Source organism: Oncorhynchus keta, chromosome 1, assembly GCF_023373465.1.
Source record: "Oncorhynchus keta strain PuntledgeMale-10-30-2019 chromosome 1, Oket_V2, whole genome shotgun sequence".
Lineage (NCBI taxonomy): Eukaryota > Metazoa > Chordata > Actinopteri > Salmoniformes > Salmonidae > Oncorhynchus > Oncorhynchus keta.
In genome coordinates, this window is record NC_068421.1 from 65,225,476 (window position 1) to 65,243,227 (window position 17,752).

The 17,752-nt window shown below is 41.4% G+C and overlaps 1 protein-coding gene across 1 annotated transcript in view; it reads right to left on the reverse strand.

The window, feature by feature from the left end:
- The window catches only part of agbl4 (AGBL carboxypeptidase 4), a 412,900-nt gene that overhangs the window by 234,823 nt on the left and 160,325 nt on the right, over positions 1–17,752 (reverse strand). The window contains exon 4 of the mRNA XM_035781882.2: positions 16,645–16,739. Coding sequence (XP_035637775.1) covers positions 16,645–16,739 — 95 coding nt within the window. The remainder of the gene's footprint in view (positions 1–16,644; positions 16,740–17,752) is intronic.

Genomic DNA, 17,752 nt, shown 5'->3' on the forward strand with positions numbered 1-17,752 from the left:
GCTTGTTGCGTTCTCACTGGTGCACTCAGTCGTTCATGAGCTGGCTGCTCGTTCTAAATAGTATAACTAATCTGTTCAAAACAGTGGCAGCATGTGCAGCAGTGGTCATCCGGTTTCTGACACGCAAAAGTGAAATAGGTGTATTAATGCTGTTGTTCAAATGCATAGAGCACCTTATTATCTTCTCAAAGAAACAACCGCTAATTGGAAACCTTGGCATCATATTTCTGCCATGCTGCTTTGTTGACAACTCCAACCCCTCCCACCCCCACCCCTCCCACCCCCACCCCTCCCACCCCCTACCCCTCCCACCCCCACCCCTCCCACCCCCACCCCTCCCCCTCCAGTCAGCGGCCGCCACTGTTTGAAGTTCATTGAAACTTCCATAACTTCTTTGCTGAAAATGTAAAAACAAAATTAAACAAGCTACTTTTCAAGGACAAGTTAGAGTGAAAACATAGCTAGCTAATATGGTACACTACCTTATTGTTAGTAAATGAGATACTCCACATACTCTTGTGAGAGACCTGAAGAGCATTTTTGTATTTATTTTTTAAAACTATTTTTAAATGTCCAGACATTTAGGACTGTCGACTGTGTCTGGGCTGTGATAAAGACAAAGGTAGTTGCTGTGGCCAGTAGTGATCGGAGAGCAGGATGTTTGAGACGGATGGGCAGGGGAGAGGAGAGACGCAGAGGGGAGACCTGAGACGCTGTCTGTCTGTCTGTCTCCCCCACTGAGGCCAGCCTCTCTTACCCAGGGCTTAAATGGTCCAAAGCGCAGCAGGACTTGCTGTGATTGACAGAGCAATTACCGCTAACATGAGCCCTGATGGAGCTGGAGACATCTCCAAATAGAATGTATTATTTTGTAGCATCAGATGCTCACAGAAAGGATTCTGTACAAAATAAAAATTGCCCCACCAACTGAAAACGGAGCACTGCTACTTACAGAACACTTAGTGTGTGTGTTTTTTTTCTTTCATAAAACCCTTGTCCAAGGCTGGCTACCTCTAACTTTTGTCACTGTTTTTGTTCTACTTTTCCTTTCTCCAACTCTTAATTTGTTTGCTCAGTTAAGAGGGCTGTCTATTTTTACTTGAAAGCTGCTGAGTGCTGAAAAAATGAAATGCTAATTTCAGCTGACAGAATTCTGGACGTGAAGAGAAATATCAATAAAACATATAAGTTTGAGTGCAAAACACAATAAATCCCTGTCTAAAAGGTAGTGCTATATTGTGGCGGATCTATGCTGCTTTCTCACTTGCTTCAGCTCACATAATGAGAGCTGTTATAGACAGAAGTTATCTCCTTCTCTTCCCCTCAACCTGGGAGCTCCCAGCAGCATCTGTGGGTTGAGCCACTCTGCCATTCAGCATGCTCCCAACTAGAAAATGCCTGGATGCCATGCGCTGAATTATATTACACACACAGATTTTTTTATTTGCTCTGGAGAAAAAAAGATGCTTAGTAATTCTTTGCTCTATCAGTCCAACAAATAAGTGAACACAAGGGGCCCGTTGGCAGACAGCATTGTCCAGAAGGTCAACACCTTGGAAAGAAAAGCAGAGGAAAATATGGCACACTCTCTGAGCTTACGCAAACACCACACACAAACAACTGAGAATGCCAGTTCTATGGCTGCATCCTCTCATCACAGTTTCACATCCATTTGTAATGCAACGACAATCTGGAGGAGGAGAGCTCCTCCATAGAGAGAGGAGTAGTCAAGAAAATAAACAAAGGAAAGATGTGATTATCTGCTGCTATTGCTAGTGGTGGATTTTGCTGGGCTGGTGGTGGGGAGCTCTGCGATGGTAAAAATCAGAGAATCACACTGCAAAGAGATGAGTCATGTCATAGCTTGAGCCCGACCCCTCCCAGGGAAATCCTATATTCCTCTAAGGAAACAGGAGAGATCAGAAGTCAGCCGGTTCAATTGTCTGCAAGCTCTTCCTCATGCAGCTCGGGGGTGGATGAGCAGAATGTTAAAAAGCCCACAGACCTGTTGAGAAGAGGCTGACTCCACACGCCCACGCATGAGCTGTACACTGGCTTCGATCCACTTAACTACAGAGCAGTGAAGTTCACTTGGGAGATATATCAAGAAGTGGGAGGGCTCCCAATAAAAAGTCCCATTTGGATAACAATGGCCCGGGGCCATTCACATAACATTAACTCACTGGCTGACATCTCCTAAACATTACACGCTGTCCATCACCCCATTTCTCCCAACTCTGATCAAACTTATACTGATGGAGGGTGTCAAAATGGGCCAGCAGCTCACAAGGTGCTCCAGCTATGTCAGCTCCCTCAACGCTAGCATTTATCACCTGGCATAAACTGCTTGCTGTAACACAATCAAAATACAGTGCTCTATCTCCTCTTATTACTGCACCTTCAGGTCTACGATGGATCCCTGCACTTGGCAATGGGTTCTTATCTGATTGCTGTCTCTCACAGGGGAACACAACCTAGCCCCCAGTAGCACAACCAGGGGCCCCAGGCAGAACTGCTCCTGTGGATAGAAATTAAGGCTTCAACTTCTAGGTTAAAAGGGCCTCCCGGGTGGCGCAGTGGACTAGGGCACTGCATCGCAGTGCTAGCTGTGCCACCAGAGACTCTGGGTTCGAGCCCAGGCTCTGTCGCACCAGGCCGCGATCGGGAGGTCCATGGGGCGACGCACCATTGGCCTAGCGTCGTCCGGGTTAGGGAGGGTTTGTGCCGGTAGGGATATCCTTGTCTCATCACACACTGTGGCGGGCCGGGCACAGTGCACGCTAACCAGGTCGCCAAGTGCAGTGTTTCCTCCGACACATTGGTGCGGCTGACTTCTGGGTTGGAAGAAATATAAAAAATATTTTCAAAAGTGTGACTTTTTCACTGATATATACAGCAAATGTAATCTATTCCCCATTTCTCTCTCTCTCGTGCTGAGGCACAGATCTGGGGAAGGGTACCAAAATGTTTATGCAGCATTGAAGGTCCCCTTCTTCTACGCTGCTGCTACTCTACTGTTATTATCGATGCATAGTCACTTTAATAGCTCTAACTACATGTACATATTACCCCAATACCTCGACACCGGTGCCCCCGCACATTGACTCTGTACCGGTATCCCCTGTATAAAGCCCCGATATTGTTATTTACTGCTGCTCTTAAATGATTTGTTATTCTTATCTCCTACTTTTTTAGTTATTTTCTTAAAACTGCATTGTTGGTTGTATTCGTGCATGTGACAAATAAAATTTGATATGATTTGAACACAGTGGTCTCCATCATTCTTAAATGTTAGACGTTTGGAACCACCAAGACTCTGCCTGGACGCCCGGCCAAACTGAGCAATCGAGAGAAGGGCCTTGGTCAGGGAGGTGACCAAGAACCCAATGGTCACTCTGACAGAGCTCTAGAGTTTCTCTGTGGAGATGGGAGAACCTTCCAGAAGGACAACCATCTCTGCAGCACTCCACCAAACAGGCCTTTATGGTAGTGGCCAGACAGAAGCCACTCTTTAGTAAAAGGCACATGACAGACCTCTTGGAGTTTTCCAAAAGGCACCTAAAGACTCTCAGGCCATGAGAAACGAGATTCTTTGGTCTTATGAAACCAAGATTGAACTCTTTGGCCTGAATGTCAAGCATCACATCTGGAGGAAATCTGGCACCATCCCTACGGTGAAGCATAGTGGTGGCAGTGTCATGCTGTGGGGATGTTTTTCAGCGGCAGGGACTGGGAGACTAATCGAGGGAAAGATGAATGGATTAAAGTACAGAGAGGTCCTTGATGAAAACCTGCTCAAGAGCGCTCAGGGCCTCAGCCTGGGTCAAAGGTTCACCTTCCAAAAGGACAACGACCCTAAGCACACAGCCAAGATAACGCAGGAGTGGCTTCATGACAAGACTCAATGTCCTTGAGTGGCCCAGCCAGATCCCGGACTTGAACCCGATCTAACATCTCTGAAGAGACCTGAAAATAGCTGTGCAGCAAATGCTCCCCATCCAACCTGACAGAGCTTGAGAGGATCTGCAGAGAACTGCGGAGAACTGCGGAGAACTCCCCAAATATAGGTGTCATACCCAAGAAGACTCAAGGCTATAATCTCTGCCAAAGGTGCTTCAACAAGGTACTGAGTAAAAGGTCTGAATACTTATGTAAATGTGAAATAGCAAATGGAAGCTCTTTTAAAAGCATCTTGACCACTTATGGACAAAAAAACTGTCATATTTGTCTCAGTAAGCTCACCGAGTTGTATTCATTCTTTCATATGGGTTTAAAAAGCCTCTCTAAAGTTTTACTGAGCCTTGATTAAACAAGGTATTAGAATACTGAGGTATTCATGCTGTGCCTATCCCTTGAATATTTGGCCACAAGAGCTTAATTACTTAAAACATGACCAGAGTTAAATGATTAGTGCAGTATTAAACAGCTTAAAACCAATAGGCTTAGAGTAACTAGTCTACCTAATGTAGGCCTAACAGCTCCAGCTAGGGACAACGGAATAAACTTTATTCAACCATGAATCAAGAGGGAGTTTTGTTATTCAAAATATCAACAGTATCACCACCTAATTTGTTGATAACACTGGGTTAGAGACTGCAAAGTAACAATAGGCCCTGCCCACTATTAAGAGTGACAGCAATGTTAAATGTAGCCTATTAGTCTTCTCCCAAGTCTGGGAATTCATCTTGACCATAGTTCCCTCACTGTTTCACACACAATGTAACACTAGAAGAGCCGAGTGAGTCATTTTGACTCAATATGACATAATAATTCAAATATCTCTGCCATTTTTTAAATCATGCCCCCCTCCGTCCTTGACTTTTCCTAAATATGTCTATTTAACACACATATGTTGTAAGAATTCTGATAACACAAACCAAATGTGATATAAGCAGTTTTAAGAGGACACGTAACTTTTTCTAATCCTCCTTTAGAGTCACAACAGGTAAGACGTTTTGATTTCTCTATAGTATCAGAAAGAGCAAATTCTGAGGATTCCAAGGATTCCAGTGAGGGAACTATGGTTGCCAAATAACTATACAAATTGAAGAGATGAGCTCTATTTCAAAATATTACTTTTCCTAAGAGTAACCACCGTTCCAATGCGCTCCACAGTGAGCTTGCGGCAATGGATAGCCTACGGTAACATAAACTAATGAAAATGCTATTGTATTCTTTGAAATACATTTTTATTTCGTATTTTGATGTTGCCCAAGACCTTCATAAACACAACCAAAATATAATGTTTCCAATAGCATACAATATATAAATGCATTTATTAAGGCATCAGCATGCTTCAGTTTGGCTGGCGTCTAGCCGAACTCGGCTAGCCAAACCAAACGAATGTGCTCACATACTCCCTTTAAAGACCTTCAATTGAAGGTCCCTGGGTCAATACAAGTTAGAAACACCTTTGGCAGCGATTACAGCTGTGAGTCTCTAAGAGCTTTAGACACCTGTATTGCGCAATATTAGCCCATCATTTTTTTTCATAATTCTTCAAGCTCTGTCAAGATGTTGGGGATCATGGCTAGACAGCAATGTTCAAGTCTTGCCATAGAATTTCAAGCAGATTTAAGTCAAAACTGTAACTTGGCCACTCAGGAACATTCACTGTCTTCTTGGTAAGCAACTCCAGTGTAGAATTGGCCTTGTGTTGTAGGGTATTGTCCTGTTGAAAGGTTATTTCCTCTCCCAGTGTCGGGTGTAAAGCAGTCTGAAACAGGTTTTCTTCTAGGATTTTGCCTGTGGTTAGCTCCATTACGTTTCTTTTTTTCCTGAAAAACTCCCCACTATTTGCCAATGCCATGATGCAGCCACCACCATGCTTGAAAATAAGGAGGCAGTTACTCAATGGTGTGTTGGATTTGCCCCAAGCATAAGGCTTTGCATTTAAGCCAAAAATTGTATTATGTTGTCGTGTTTTTTTTGCACTATTACTTTAGTGCCTTGCTGCATACAAGATGCATGTTTTGGAATATTCTGTATACTTGTATTCTTCTTTTCACTGTGTCATTCAAGTCATTATTGTGGAGTCTCTACGATGTTGTTGCTCCATCCTCAGTTTTCTCTCATCACAGCCATTGAACTCTGTTTTAAAATCCTCTACGGCCTCATGATAACATCCCTGGGAAGTTTCATTCCTGTCCTGCAGCTCAGTTCAGGGCAACTGTATCTTTAATGTGTCTGGGTGGTTTAATACATACAGCATAATTATTAACTTGACCATGCTTAAAGAGACATTCAATATCTGATGTGTTATTGTTACCCATCTACCAATTACTGCCCTTCTTTGTGAGGATTTCAAAAAGCTCCCTGGTCTTTGTAGTTGAATCTTTCATGAAATGTAATACTTGACTGAGGGACCTGACATTTGTTGTATGTATGGGGGACAGAGGAAGAGTTAGTCATTCAAAAATCATGTCAACCCCTATTATTTCACACAGAGTGAGTCCATGTAACTTATTGTGTGATTTGTTAAGCGAACTTTTTACTCCTGAACTAAGGTAGTATTACATAAACAAAGGGGCTGAATACTTATGCAACAACTATATTTTAGTTATGTAATTCCCCCCACACTTTGACAGAGTATTTTGAGTAGATTGTTGACAAAAAAAATGCATTTAAATCCATTTGAATCCCACTTTGTAACACAATAAAATGTGAAGAAATCCAAGGGGAATTCTGCAAGGCACTGTAAGTGTTTAAGCAGGCCCTCTTGGAGTTTGTCACACCTCTGTCATCTCATAGAAAACAGAGAAGCAGTGCTCTATCCTTGCTATTCAGTCAGAGATTCTCCAGAAACAACACAGATTCAGTAGAACATTGAACACTGTGTCCCACTATGCTGGGGTTGTTGCAGTGAGGGGGACTGGGGTTGTTGCAGTGAGGGGGTCTGGGGTTGTTGCAGTGCAGGGGGACTGGAGTTGTGGCACTGGGGGGGACTGGGGTTGTTGCAGTGAGGGGGACTGGGGTTGTCGCAGTGAGGGGGACTGGGGTTGTTGCAGTGAGGGGTCTGGGGTTGTTGCAGTGAGGGGGACTGGGGTTGTTGCAGTGAGGGGGACTGGGGTTGTTGCAGTGAGGGGACTGGGGTTGTTGCAGTGAGGGGGACTGGGGTTGTTGCAGTGAGGGGGACTGGGGTTGTGGCAGTGCAGGGGGACTGGAGTTGTGGCACTGGGGGGGACTGGGGTTGTTGCAGTGAGGGGGACTGGGGTTGTTGCAGTGGGGGGGACTGGGGTTGTGGCAGTGGGGGGGACTGGGGTTGTTGCAGTGAGGGGGACTGGGGTTGTTGCAGTGAGGGGGACTGGGGTTGTTGCAGTGAGGGGGTCTGGGGTTGTTGCAGTGAGGGGGACTGGGGTTGTTGCAGTGAGGGGGACTGGGGTTGTTGCAGTGAGGGGGACTGGGGTTGTTGCAGTGGGGGGACTGGGGTTGTTGCAGTGAGGGGGACTGGGGTTGTTGCAGTGAGGGGGACTGGGTTGTTGCAGTGAGGGGGACTGAGGTTGTTGCAGTGAGGGGGACTGGGGTTGTGGCAGTGCAGGGGGACTGGGGTTGTGGCAGTGGGGGGGAGACTGGGGTTGTGGAAATGGGGGGGACCACTGTTAGATTAGGCCTCCCCACGCAGCCCTTTGATGAGGTGGACTGTGGCATTTGTAGGCAGAAGTGGTCTCAGTTGGATATTCCCCTTTCATAAACGGCACAGGGTCATTGCAATTCCACATATAGCCACATCAATAGCCAAAAATATCTATTCCCCATTGTATCCTTTAACACATCTTGTAGAAAATATTGATAGGTATCCACTTTTTCTCCCACAACAGGAATAGAACAAGGTAGTATAGAGTAATAGCATTTCTTACAGCACAACAAGTTATCTTTTTTTAAATTTATTTTATTTTTACATTTTCCCATAAAGTTTCCCACCAGATCAAGATAAAACAAATTTGCACACAAAGCCAATGAACGGAACACATAGAGAGAAAGTGGAGCTCAAAGAGTCAGAACAGCCCTATGGTAACACGGCATGTAAAAAGTGTGAATCTGGCTGTGAGATGCAAAGTAGTTTATTGTTGCTCTCTGGCATCTCATTCTCATTGTCTCTCCCCATTAGCCTGTGACCAGGGGTTGGCAGACGTCGACAGCTTCCTGTGGCAGATGCCTGGTGTTTCAATGGCTGCCCTTGATCGCCTTATGACAGATGTCAAGGCTCCTGTTGAACGGGCACGCCCCGTGCCTCGGTGTGTCTGGCAGACAGCGGCCAGCCCCACGACACCCTCCCGCCCCACCTCTGCATCCATCAGTCTCCGACTATTACCTCCGACAGCCATCACATAAGCACCCAACGGTTCACATGCAAATGGGCCCAGACACATCCATTTTGGAATTCTAATGCATCAGTCTTAAGCCTTCCACATGCTTTGGTTCGGCTGGTGCCAAGCCGAACTCGGCTAGGTGAACAGAACGAGTGCGCTCGCATACTCCCTTAAAAGACCTTTGCTTGAAAAATGAGAAGAAATTGGCAATAGTAATGTTTGTCCTCAAAATAGTCAAAATGAATCTAAGATAAGAAACAAAGAAATCGAACATAAATGTTGACGTTTTAGCCGAGGAAATTTTAGTCCCACAATTTTACATCTAACCAAGATGTTTGGTTCAGTGTTTCTTCAATATTATTTATGTTCATAAAAAACGATTTGTCTCTTGTTGAATGACAACAAACATTTTAGTTGAGCTAGCTGTGAAGGGGCTTTATGTTTGACACAGAACAGTGTGACACAGAGGACAGGTTTTCAGTTACATGAGAACATTAAGCCCATGTAGGTAAAAGACTTGCTGGGACCAAAATTGGCATGAATGATCAGTTTCCGAAGGACACTGCAGAACGGCGCAAAGTTCTGTATCCAATATTCAAAGAAAATAGATTAAAAGCGAAACGAGTAGCTCTCGTCGTTGATAAACTATATATTGATAACCAGTTGTTCAGAGACTCAAAGACTACTCCATGGTTATTTTAAAAATTGCAAAGTTCTCATAGATGAGGAAAATAAATACAATTCTAGCCCCGTTATGGATTGTAACAATACAATAAAAAATACAGCTTTTCTATATATCTTCACATATACCTAATTGAACACACAAGCACTAATTCAACATAGTGAAGATAAAAACTAAGTAAACAGAAAGCACAGTATGTGTAGATGGTGTGGTGTGTGTTTATTTTTATTTGTTAGGTTTGGAAAGTAGAGTGAGTGAGTAATGAAATGGTTGCATATCCCAGAGCCAATGTATTGCTGTGGGCCGGGGTATGAGAGGGCTTTCAATGTTGTTCAGATGATGGATATACTTTTTAAATTAATTATATGTCTTATTTATTTATTGTCCTATCATGGTGGAACAGTTTTAAAATAGATGATACATTTGATTTGTTATTGTCCTATCATGGGGAACTACATTTTAAAAATAAATGATATCTAATTATTTATTTATGATCCTATTTTAATGGTACGGTCCATGACCCTATACCCTAGACACCCACCTGAATGACGCAGATACTAAGGAGAAGTCCCTAACTGTTTTATGGGCCTGCTGTAAGCGGTCTGTATGCAGCCAAATGATGGTCAGAGACCAAGAGCAGCACTGCCCCCTCAAGATTCTGAGCCTGCTTGGCAGGGTTGGTCCTGCAAAGCCAAAGCCCCCTAAAGGGAGAGCATAATATACAAAGAAATTCTCAAAGCTGCTAATGAGAACCTTGATGACCTTGTACCTAGCCGGTGGGGATTCCGGTGGGGTGCCCCCACCCAGGCAGTGGCAGTGCTGGCAACACAAGATGCAGTAACCCATGGGGAGGGGGTCACACTTGGACATTCAGAGAGGGGGTATATTATTGTGACCCTAGTGGCACAGAATCAAGTCGGACTGCATGGGATGCTTGGGAATATGGTCAATATTGGTAACCGTATTGTGGGTGTTTCATTGAAAAGGTGTACATTTGACCTCTATCATCTAGGATGTGACAATGGTAAATAAAATCTCTAAATGTTTGCCAATTTTTGGTGCGGTCTTGCAGGCCTTCTCGTGCAGCTGCAACTGCAAGTGCATTTGTAAATCAAGACCTTTCTTGAGTTGGGCTCTGGGGTGGTGCAATTGTTGAGTAAGTGAGCTTATGGTTGGTTACGTGGGGGTATGGGTTGAGTGTGTGTGGGTGTATGTGTGTATCCAACAACTGTTGCGAAGGAGTAAAAGATGTTAGGGACAATAGAGGATGATCCACAGCTATATATAATACAAATTGAGGTGAGGACGATGGAAATGCATTTGGCAGTTAATCTACTTCAATTCGGTAAATGGCACTGTGTGCTCTTTTCAAATGATGGATCCCAGTCAGTTATGGGTTATGGGATACAGGGGGTCGAAGGTGGTCTGCAGGGCATTGGGATGACAACCCAACTCAGGATGAGGAGGGCTTTTAGCAGGTGGAAAAGTAGGGACCAATTGGAGGTTTACTTGGTAGAAATGCAAAGATCATGGTACAGCTATATAGACACTCCATCATCATGTTACTTTTTAATGGCACATTTACAAACATATATTTTGATAAAAATAACTGAAAGTTGTGTCTCATTATGATAGATGGTGAAATAAGTAGAGCCACTTACAATTGTAATGGCCTAGCAGATAATAAGAAAAGACAATCAGTATTTACCTGGCTAAAAGAGAAGGAATATAATATCTATTGTTTACAGTAAACCCATTCAACAGTTTTAGATGCAGTTTTGTGGAAAAATAACTGGGGGGGCCAAATATACTTCTCCCACGGGCAAAGAAATTCAAAAGGGGTGATGGTTTGAATTAACAATAATTTTGATCCAAATGTGCAAATTGTCCAAACAGATCCTCAAGGCAGATGGATTATTTCAAATAGGTTATTAACCTATACGGTCCGAATAATGATGATCAAAGCTTCTTTGAAAATATATATAATAATTTATCAACTCTACAAGCAACACTAGACTCTATTATTATGGTGGGAGATTTTAATATGGTCTTAAATACCTCTATGGACCGGAAAGGAAATCACACTACAAACTTTCACTCTCAGGCACTTAAAGAAATCATGAATGTCATGGATATATTGGAATTAGTGGATATATGGAGACTTAAATACCCTGACCTAGTGAGATATACGTGGCGGAGGCTTAATTAAGCTAGTCGCCTTGACTACTCTCTTATACCATTCTCTCTGGCACCAAAAGTTTACAAAGTGTTGATAGGGGACAGAATGCGGTCGGATCATCACATAATTGGCATATACAGTGCCTTGCGAAAGTATTCGGCCCCCTTGAACTTTGTGACCTTTTGCCACATTTCAGGCTTCAAACATAAAGATATAAAACTGTATTTTTTTGTGAAGAATCAACAACAAGTGGGACACAATCATGAAGTAGAACGACATTTATTGGATATTTCAAACTTTTTTAACAAATCAAAAACTGAAAAATTGGGCGTGCAAAATTATTCAGCCCCCTTAAGTTAATACTTTGTAGCGCCACCTTTTTCTGCGATTACAGCTGTAAGTCGCTTGGGGTATGTCTCTATCAGTTTTGCACATCAAAAGACTGAAATGTTTTCCCATTCCTCCTTGCAAAACAGCTCGAGCTCAGTGAGGTTGGATGGAGAGCATTTGTGAACAGCTGGCTTCCAGTTGGCTTCCAGTTGAAGCTCGCATCCGCTACAAGACCATGGTGCTTGCCTACGGAGCTGTGAGGGGAACGGCACCTCAGTACCTCCAGGCTCTGATCAGGCCCTACACCCAAACAAGGGCACTGCGTTCATCCACCTCTGGCCTGCTCGCCTCCCTACCACTGAGGAAGTACAGTTCCCGCTCAGCCCAGTCAAAACTGTTCGCTGCTCTGGCTCCCCAATGGTGGAACAAACTCCCTCACGACGCCAGGACAGCGGAGGCAATCACCACCTTCCGGAGACACCTGAAACCCCACCTCTTTAAGGAATACCTAGGATAGGACAAAGTAATCCTTCTCACCCCCCCCCCCTTAAAAGATTTAGATGCACTATTGTAAAGTGGCTGTTCCACTCGATGTCATAAGGTGAATGCACCAATTTGTAAGTCGCTCTGGATAAGAGCGTCTGCTAAATGACTTAAATGTTAAATGTTAAACTTCTTCACAACAGTATCTCGGACCTGCCTGGTGTGTTCCTTGTTCTTCATGATGCTCTCTGCGCTTTTAACGGACCTCTGAGACTATCACAGTGCAGGTGCATTTATACGGAGACTTGATTACACACAGGTGGATTGTATTTAACATCATTAGTCATTTAGGTCAACATTGGATCATTCAGAGATCCTCACTGAACTTCTGGAGAGAGTTTGCTGCACTGAAAGTAAAGGGGCTGAATAATTTTGTACGCCCAATTTTTCCGTTTTTGATTTGTTAAAAAAGTTTGAAATATCCAATAAATGTCGTTCTACTTCATGATTGTGTCCCACTTGTTGTTGATTCTTCACAAAAAATACAGTTTTATATCTTTATGTTTGAAGCCTGAAATGTGGCAAAGTTCAAGGGGGCCGAATACTTTCGCAAGGCACTGTATATTACTCTTACAGAATTTCCACGTGGGCGAGGATATTGGAAATTGAATCAAAGTCTACTAGATGATAAATTGTTTAGAACTAGGACAGAATAATTTATAAGTGACTTTTTCAGACATAACATAGGTACAGCAGATCCCCTTACTATATGGGACACTTTTAAATGTGTCTTTAGAGGCAATGCAATTCAGTACTCGTCTATAAAACAAAAGCAATTTAGATCAAAAGAGTCCATATTAACAAAGGAAATTGAAGGACTAACAGTAGAGTTAGATAGCAATAAAAACTGTACTATAGAGGCACAGAATAAGTTAGAGGAAAAACAAAAAGAAATGGAGGAACTTATTCAAGAAAGATCAAGTGTAATATATTATAAAAATAAAGTGAACTGGATGGAATATGGGGGAAAATTCACCAAATTCTTTTTCAATCTTCAATATAGAAATGCTACTAAAAAAATGTATTAAAACTTGTTACAAATGATGGAGTCACGCATGATTCACCAAATTATATTTTGAAAGAGGAAGTAAAGTACTTTAAGAATATGTTTTCATTTCAGTCTCCTCCATCTCCACTAACTGAAACTAATTGTATGGATTTGTTTCCTAATAATAATGTAAAATTAATATCTGTACAGAAATACTCATGTGAAGGCCAAATTACTGAGGAGGAACTGCTTGAGGCAATTGGGGCCTTTAACGATGGGGAAACTCCAGGGCTGGATGGCATACCAGTGGAAGTATACAAAACTTTTTTTGGTATACTCAAAGGACCATTATTGGCTTGTTTTAACCACTCCTATATAAATGGTAGATTATCAGATATGCAACAAGAAGGTCTGATATCATTATTACTGAAACAGGACCCAAGTGGTATATATAAAGATCCAGTCCATTTAAAAAATTGGAGACCTCTTACACTTCAGTGTCGTGATGCAAAAATCCTAGCAAAATGCTTGGCACATAGAATTCAAAAAGTATTGTCAGATATTATTCATCCTAATCAGACAGGTTTTTTACATGGACGATACATTGGAGATGATATAAGACAAGTACTGGAAACAATAGAACACTATAAAATATTGGGGACACCAGGCCTGGTTTTCATAGCTGATTTTGAAAAGGCTTTTGATAAAGTACGACTGGAGTTTATATATAAATGCCTAGAATATTTCAGTTTTGGGGAATCTCTTATAAAATGGGTTAACGTTATGTATAGTAACCCTAGGTGTAAAATAATAAATAATGGCTACATCTCAGAAAGTTTTAAACTGTTTAGAGGAGTAAAACAAGGTTGTCCACTATCGGCATATCTATTTATTATTGCCATTGAAATGTTAGCTGCTAAGATTAGATCAAACAATAATATTAAGGGATTAGAACTCTGTGGCTTAAAAACTAAGGTGTCATTGTACGCTGATGATTCATGTTTTATTTTAAAACCACAATTGGAGTCTCTCCACGGCCTCTTAGAGGATCGAGATACTTTTGCTATCCTCTCTGGATTAAAACCAAATTATGATAAATGTACCATATTATGTATTGGATCACAAAAAAAATGCACATTTTACATTACCATGTAGTTTACCAATTAAATGGCCTGACGGAGATGTGGACATACTCGGTATACAAATCCCAAAATAAAGAAATGATCTCACTCCAATACATTTTTATAGAAAGTTAGCAAAAATAGATAAGATCTTGCTACCATGGAAAGGAAAATACCTGTCTATTTGTGTAAAAATCACCCTGATTAACTCCTTAGTTATATCACAGTTCACCTATTTGCTTATGGCTTTGCCTACACCTCGTGACCTGCTTTTTAAATTATATGAACAAAAAATATTCCATTTTATTTGGAACGGCAAGCCACATAAAATGAAAAGGACCTATTTATATAACGAATATGAATTTGGTGGGCAGAAATGATTAAATATTAAAGCATTAGACCTCTCACTAAAGGCATCAGTCATACAAAAGTTATACTTAAATCCAAACTGGTTCTCTAGTCAATTGGTACGAATGTCTCATCCTATATTCAGGAAGGGCCTTTTCCCCTTTATTCAGATTACACCGGCTCACTTTCGGTTGTTTGAAAAGGAAATAATCTCCAAAATATCTTTATTTTTTAAATAAGCCTTAGAAAGTTGGTTGCAATTTCAGTTTAATCCACCTGAAAGGACAGAACAAATAGTACAACAAATATTGTGGTTAAATTCAAATATAGTAATTGATTTAAAAAAAATGTATTTATCGAAGATGTTTTTAAAAAAGGTATAATTTTTGTGAATGATATCATAAATAGGACTGGTGGAGTTATGTCACACATGCTGCTAACACAGACATATGGAAATGTCTGCTCTATCTAAAATTACAACCAATTAGAAGGGGAAAAAAGTAAGGAAATTGTATGTCGGCCCTGTATTAAAGAACATAAATGGTTAAAGAAAGGTGTGATAAATAAAAACATATACCAATTTCATTTAAGGGCCTAAATAGTTGGGAAGAGATTTTCGAGATCTTCAAATTTTTCAATATAAATTACTATACAAAATTCTTGCAACTAATAGAATGTTATATATATGGGGGATACAATCTTCCCACCTCTGCAGATTCTGCTGTGAGGAGGCAGAGTCATTAGATTATTTATTTTGGTATTGTCCATATGTAGCTCGGTTTTGGTCACAGGTCCAGGAATGGCTGAAGAATTGCAAAATTTGCCTAGAACTAACGCTACAGATAGCAATACTGGGTGATTTGAAAATCGACACAGTCAATCAATCAATAATATAATAATTATTTTAGCAAAAATGTTTATTTTTAATTTACAATCTGTAGAATCTATGAGAATAGGAAGGTTCAATTATTTTGTGAAGCATCACAGCACAGTTGAAAAATATATGGCAAATAGAAATCCGAAATGGATGATGTTGAGAGATAGATGGGAGGGGTTGAATGGAGCTGAAGGGTGGGACTAATAACAAGATAAACAATTTAAAGCATACGGGATCTGTAAAATGTATATAGGTTCGTAACTTTTGTGAAATAGCACAGTTACAAATAGAAATCAAACTGGATGGACATCAGAAATAGAGGAAGGACTAAGAACAAACAAGAGAGAACTATTGTAAAGTAGACTGTGTCTGTAAAATGTGTATAAGATGTATAAATTGAAGGTAAAAGCAGAAGTGTTTATTAGTTTACTCCAATTGGGGGATCGGCGGTAGGGTTTGCGGGGAATAATAATAAAGGTATATTCTTTAAAAAAATATTATGTCTATATAGGTATGTGTATGTATATATGTGTATATGTATGCATGCGTGTATGGATATATATATATATTTACCCAAAGAATATGGGGGATTGGAAATGATGTAGACAATTACATTGGAAGCAACATTCTTTCCGAAATATTAAGCTGATCCTCCCTCTAAAAAAACAGCCTATGTAGGTCCAAGTCTACGACAAAGCGTTATGTACTGTATGTAACTGCTCTTGCCTCATGTCTAATTCTCTAATCAACATCCCTGTCACTGTCCCTATAACTACCAGGGCATCGCTGCCATGGCAACGGAACATCTTTAGCAACGTATCCAATCTCACAACTTCAAACACTATTTTTAATGCCTGGAAAACTAGAGGTACAGGTTGAACAGGTTGTAGCAGACCAATTTTAGCACAACTAAATAATAAACAAGCAAGTCGTACTTTGGAAAAAGTTAGAATCTAGAAATCTGCCCTCAACCACTACCTACTGCGTTGGTAAAGACGTGTTTGAGTGAGATCAAACAGCCCCTTTATGCACCTGTTAGATGACTCTGATTCTGACAGTTTGGACAAGCTTTGCTGGATCGATCTGTTATGGCCTGAGGTTGACTACATGTAGGTTTTCCTATCATCATAAACATGAAGGTTTCAGGTTTAAAGTAAAACCTCAGTTAATGTGTGGGTTTAAGCTTTCATCATGAAGATCCGTGTATCGCATGTCATGTTCCAAAATGTGCAGTTTAAATGTTTTATTTTGAAAACCGTGAACGTACCATTTAGGCCGGCTGGTGGACTTCACCACTGGAGACATGCCATCTCTATACAGGCTCTTGGTCTTGCTAAAGTTGACAATGTTGAAAATCACCCTCTGAAAGACAAACATGAACATTCCATTAGAAGAATTCAAGAACAACAAAAAGGGGATGATATGAAAAGGTAGAAATATCAGAAGGTGAGCACTGAGAGGGAAATAGAGGAACGTGATGCCAACACACCACTCATCAATCGTATATAATGACTGATTATTATGTCAGAGCAGAGATAAGAAAGTGAGCTTCAATACATGATAGCACAACACACTATAAAGTAGAGATGAAAAGACATGTCTGTCAACAGATAGCCTAGCAGATGATCATGCTGAAACTGGCAGGCTACCATGGGGCCAGCTTGGCTTTAAAACCCTCATTCATGGCTGACTGAGGTATATATGTCCTACTCTCCCAGGAAATGCACTGGGACCCCCCTCCTCCACCAGGAACCCTGATTAGAATCAGGGGAAGAAATAGGTAGGTGGAGAGAAGAATAAATATATAAATAATGATAATAATATCACCATGCAGTAAATGAATCCTATTGATGGACCATATCAAATTACCAACTAAGTCCAGGTGGTGGAAGTGAACTGTGTGCTACTGAAATCCTATTACAACACCCCCTCCTCTTCCCCCTCCCTCCTTGCCATCACAGGAGCAGGGATTGTGGCAGGCTGGTTCAGACTTAGGTAAAATGACATTTAACTGATGTTCAGACTGGCAGCAGGCTCCTGTACCATGGAGATAAGACCATCGCTGCTGGCATTTCAATTACACTTTACTGCCCTGCACATCTGTTGCCAGCCTACTTTCAGCTTTTCCTCAGGCAAATACATCCTCATTCTCTGCCTTACATTGGTCATCTTTCTTCTTTTTCTCCAATTCAGATTGTCTTATTCAGTGGCTGTGTCTCATGTGCTGTAATCTATTTGTTAAGCGTCTGAACTCAGAGGGGGAGCTCTGTACTCCACCAAAGCAGGCAGGCTGCAACAGTCTCTGTGCTTCTGTTAAGACAAGGTGATTAAAGAGGTTCCTTCCCTCTTCTTCAAGCTCAACACTGGATCACATG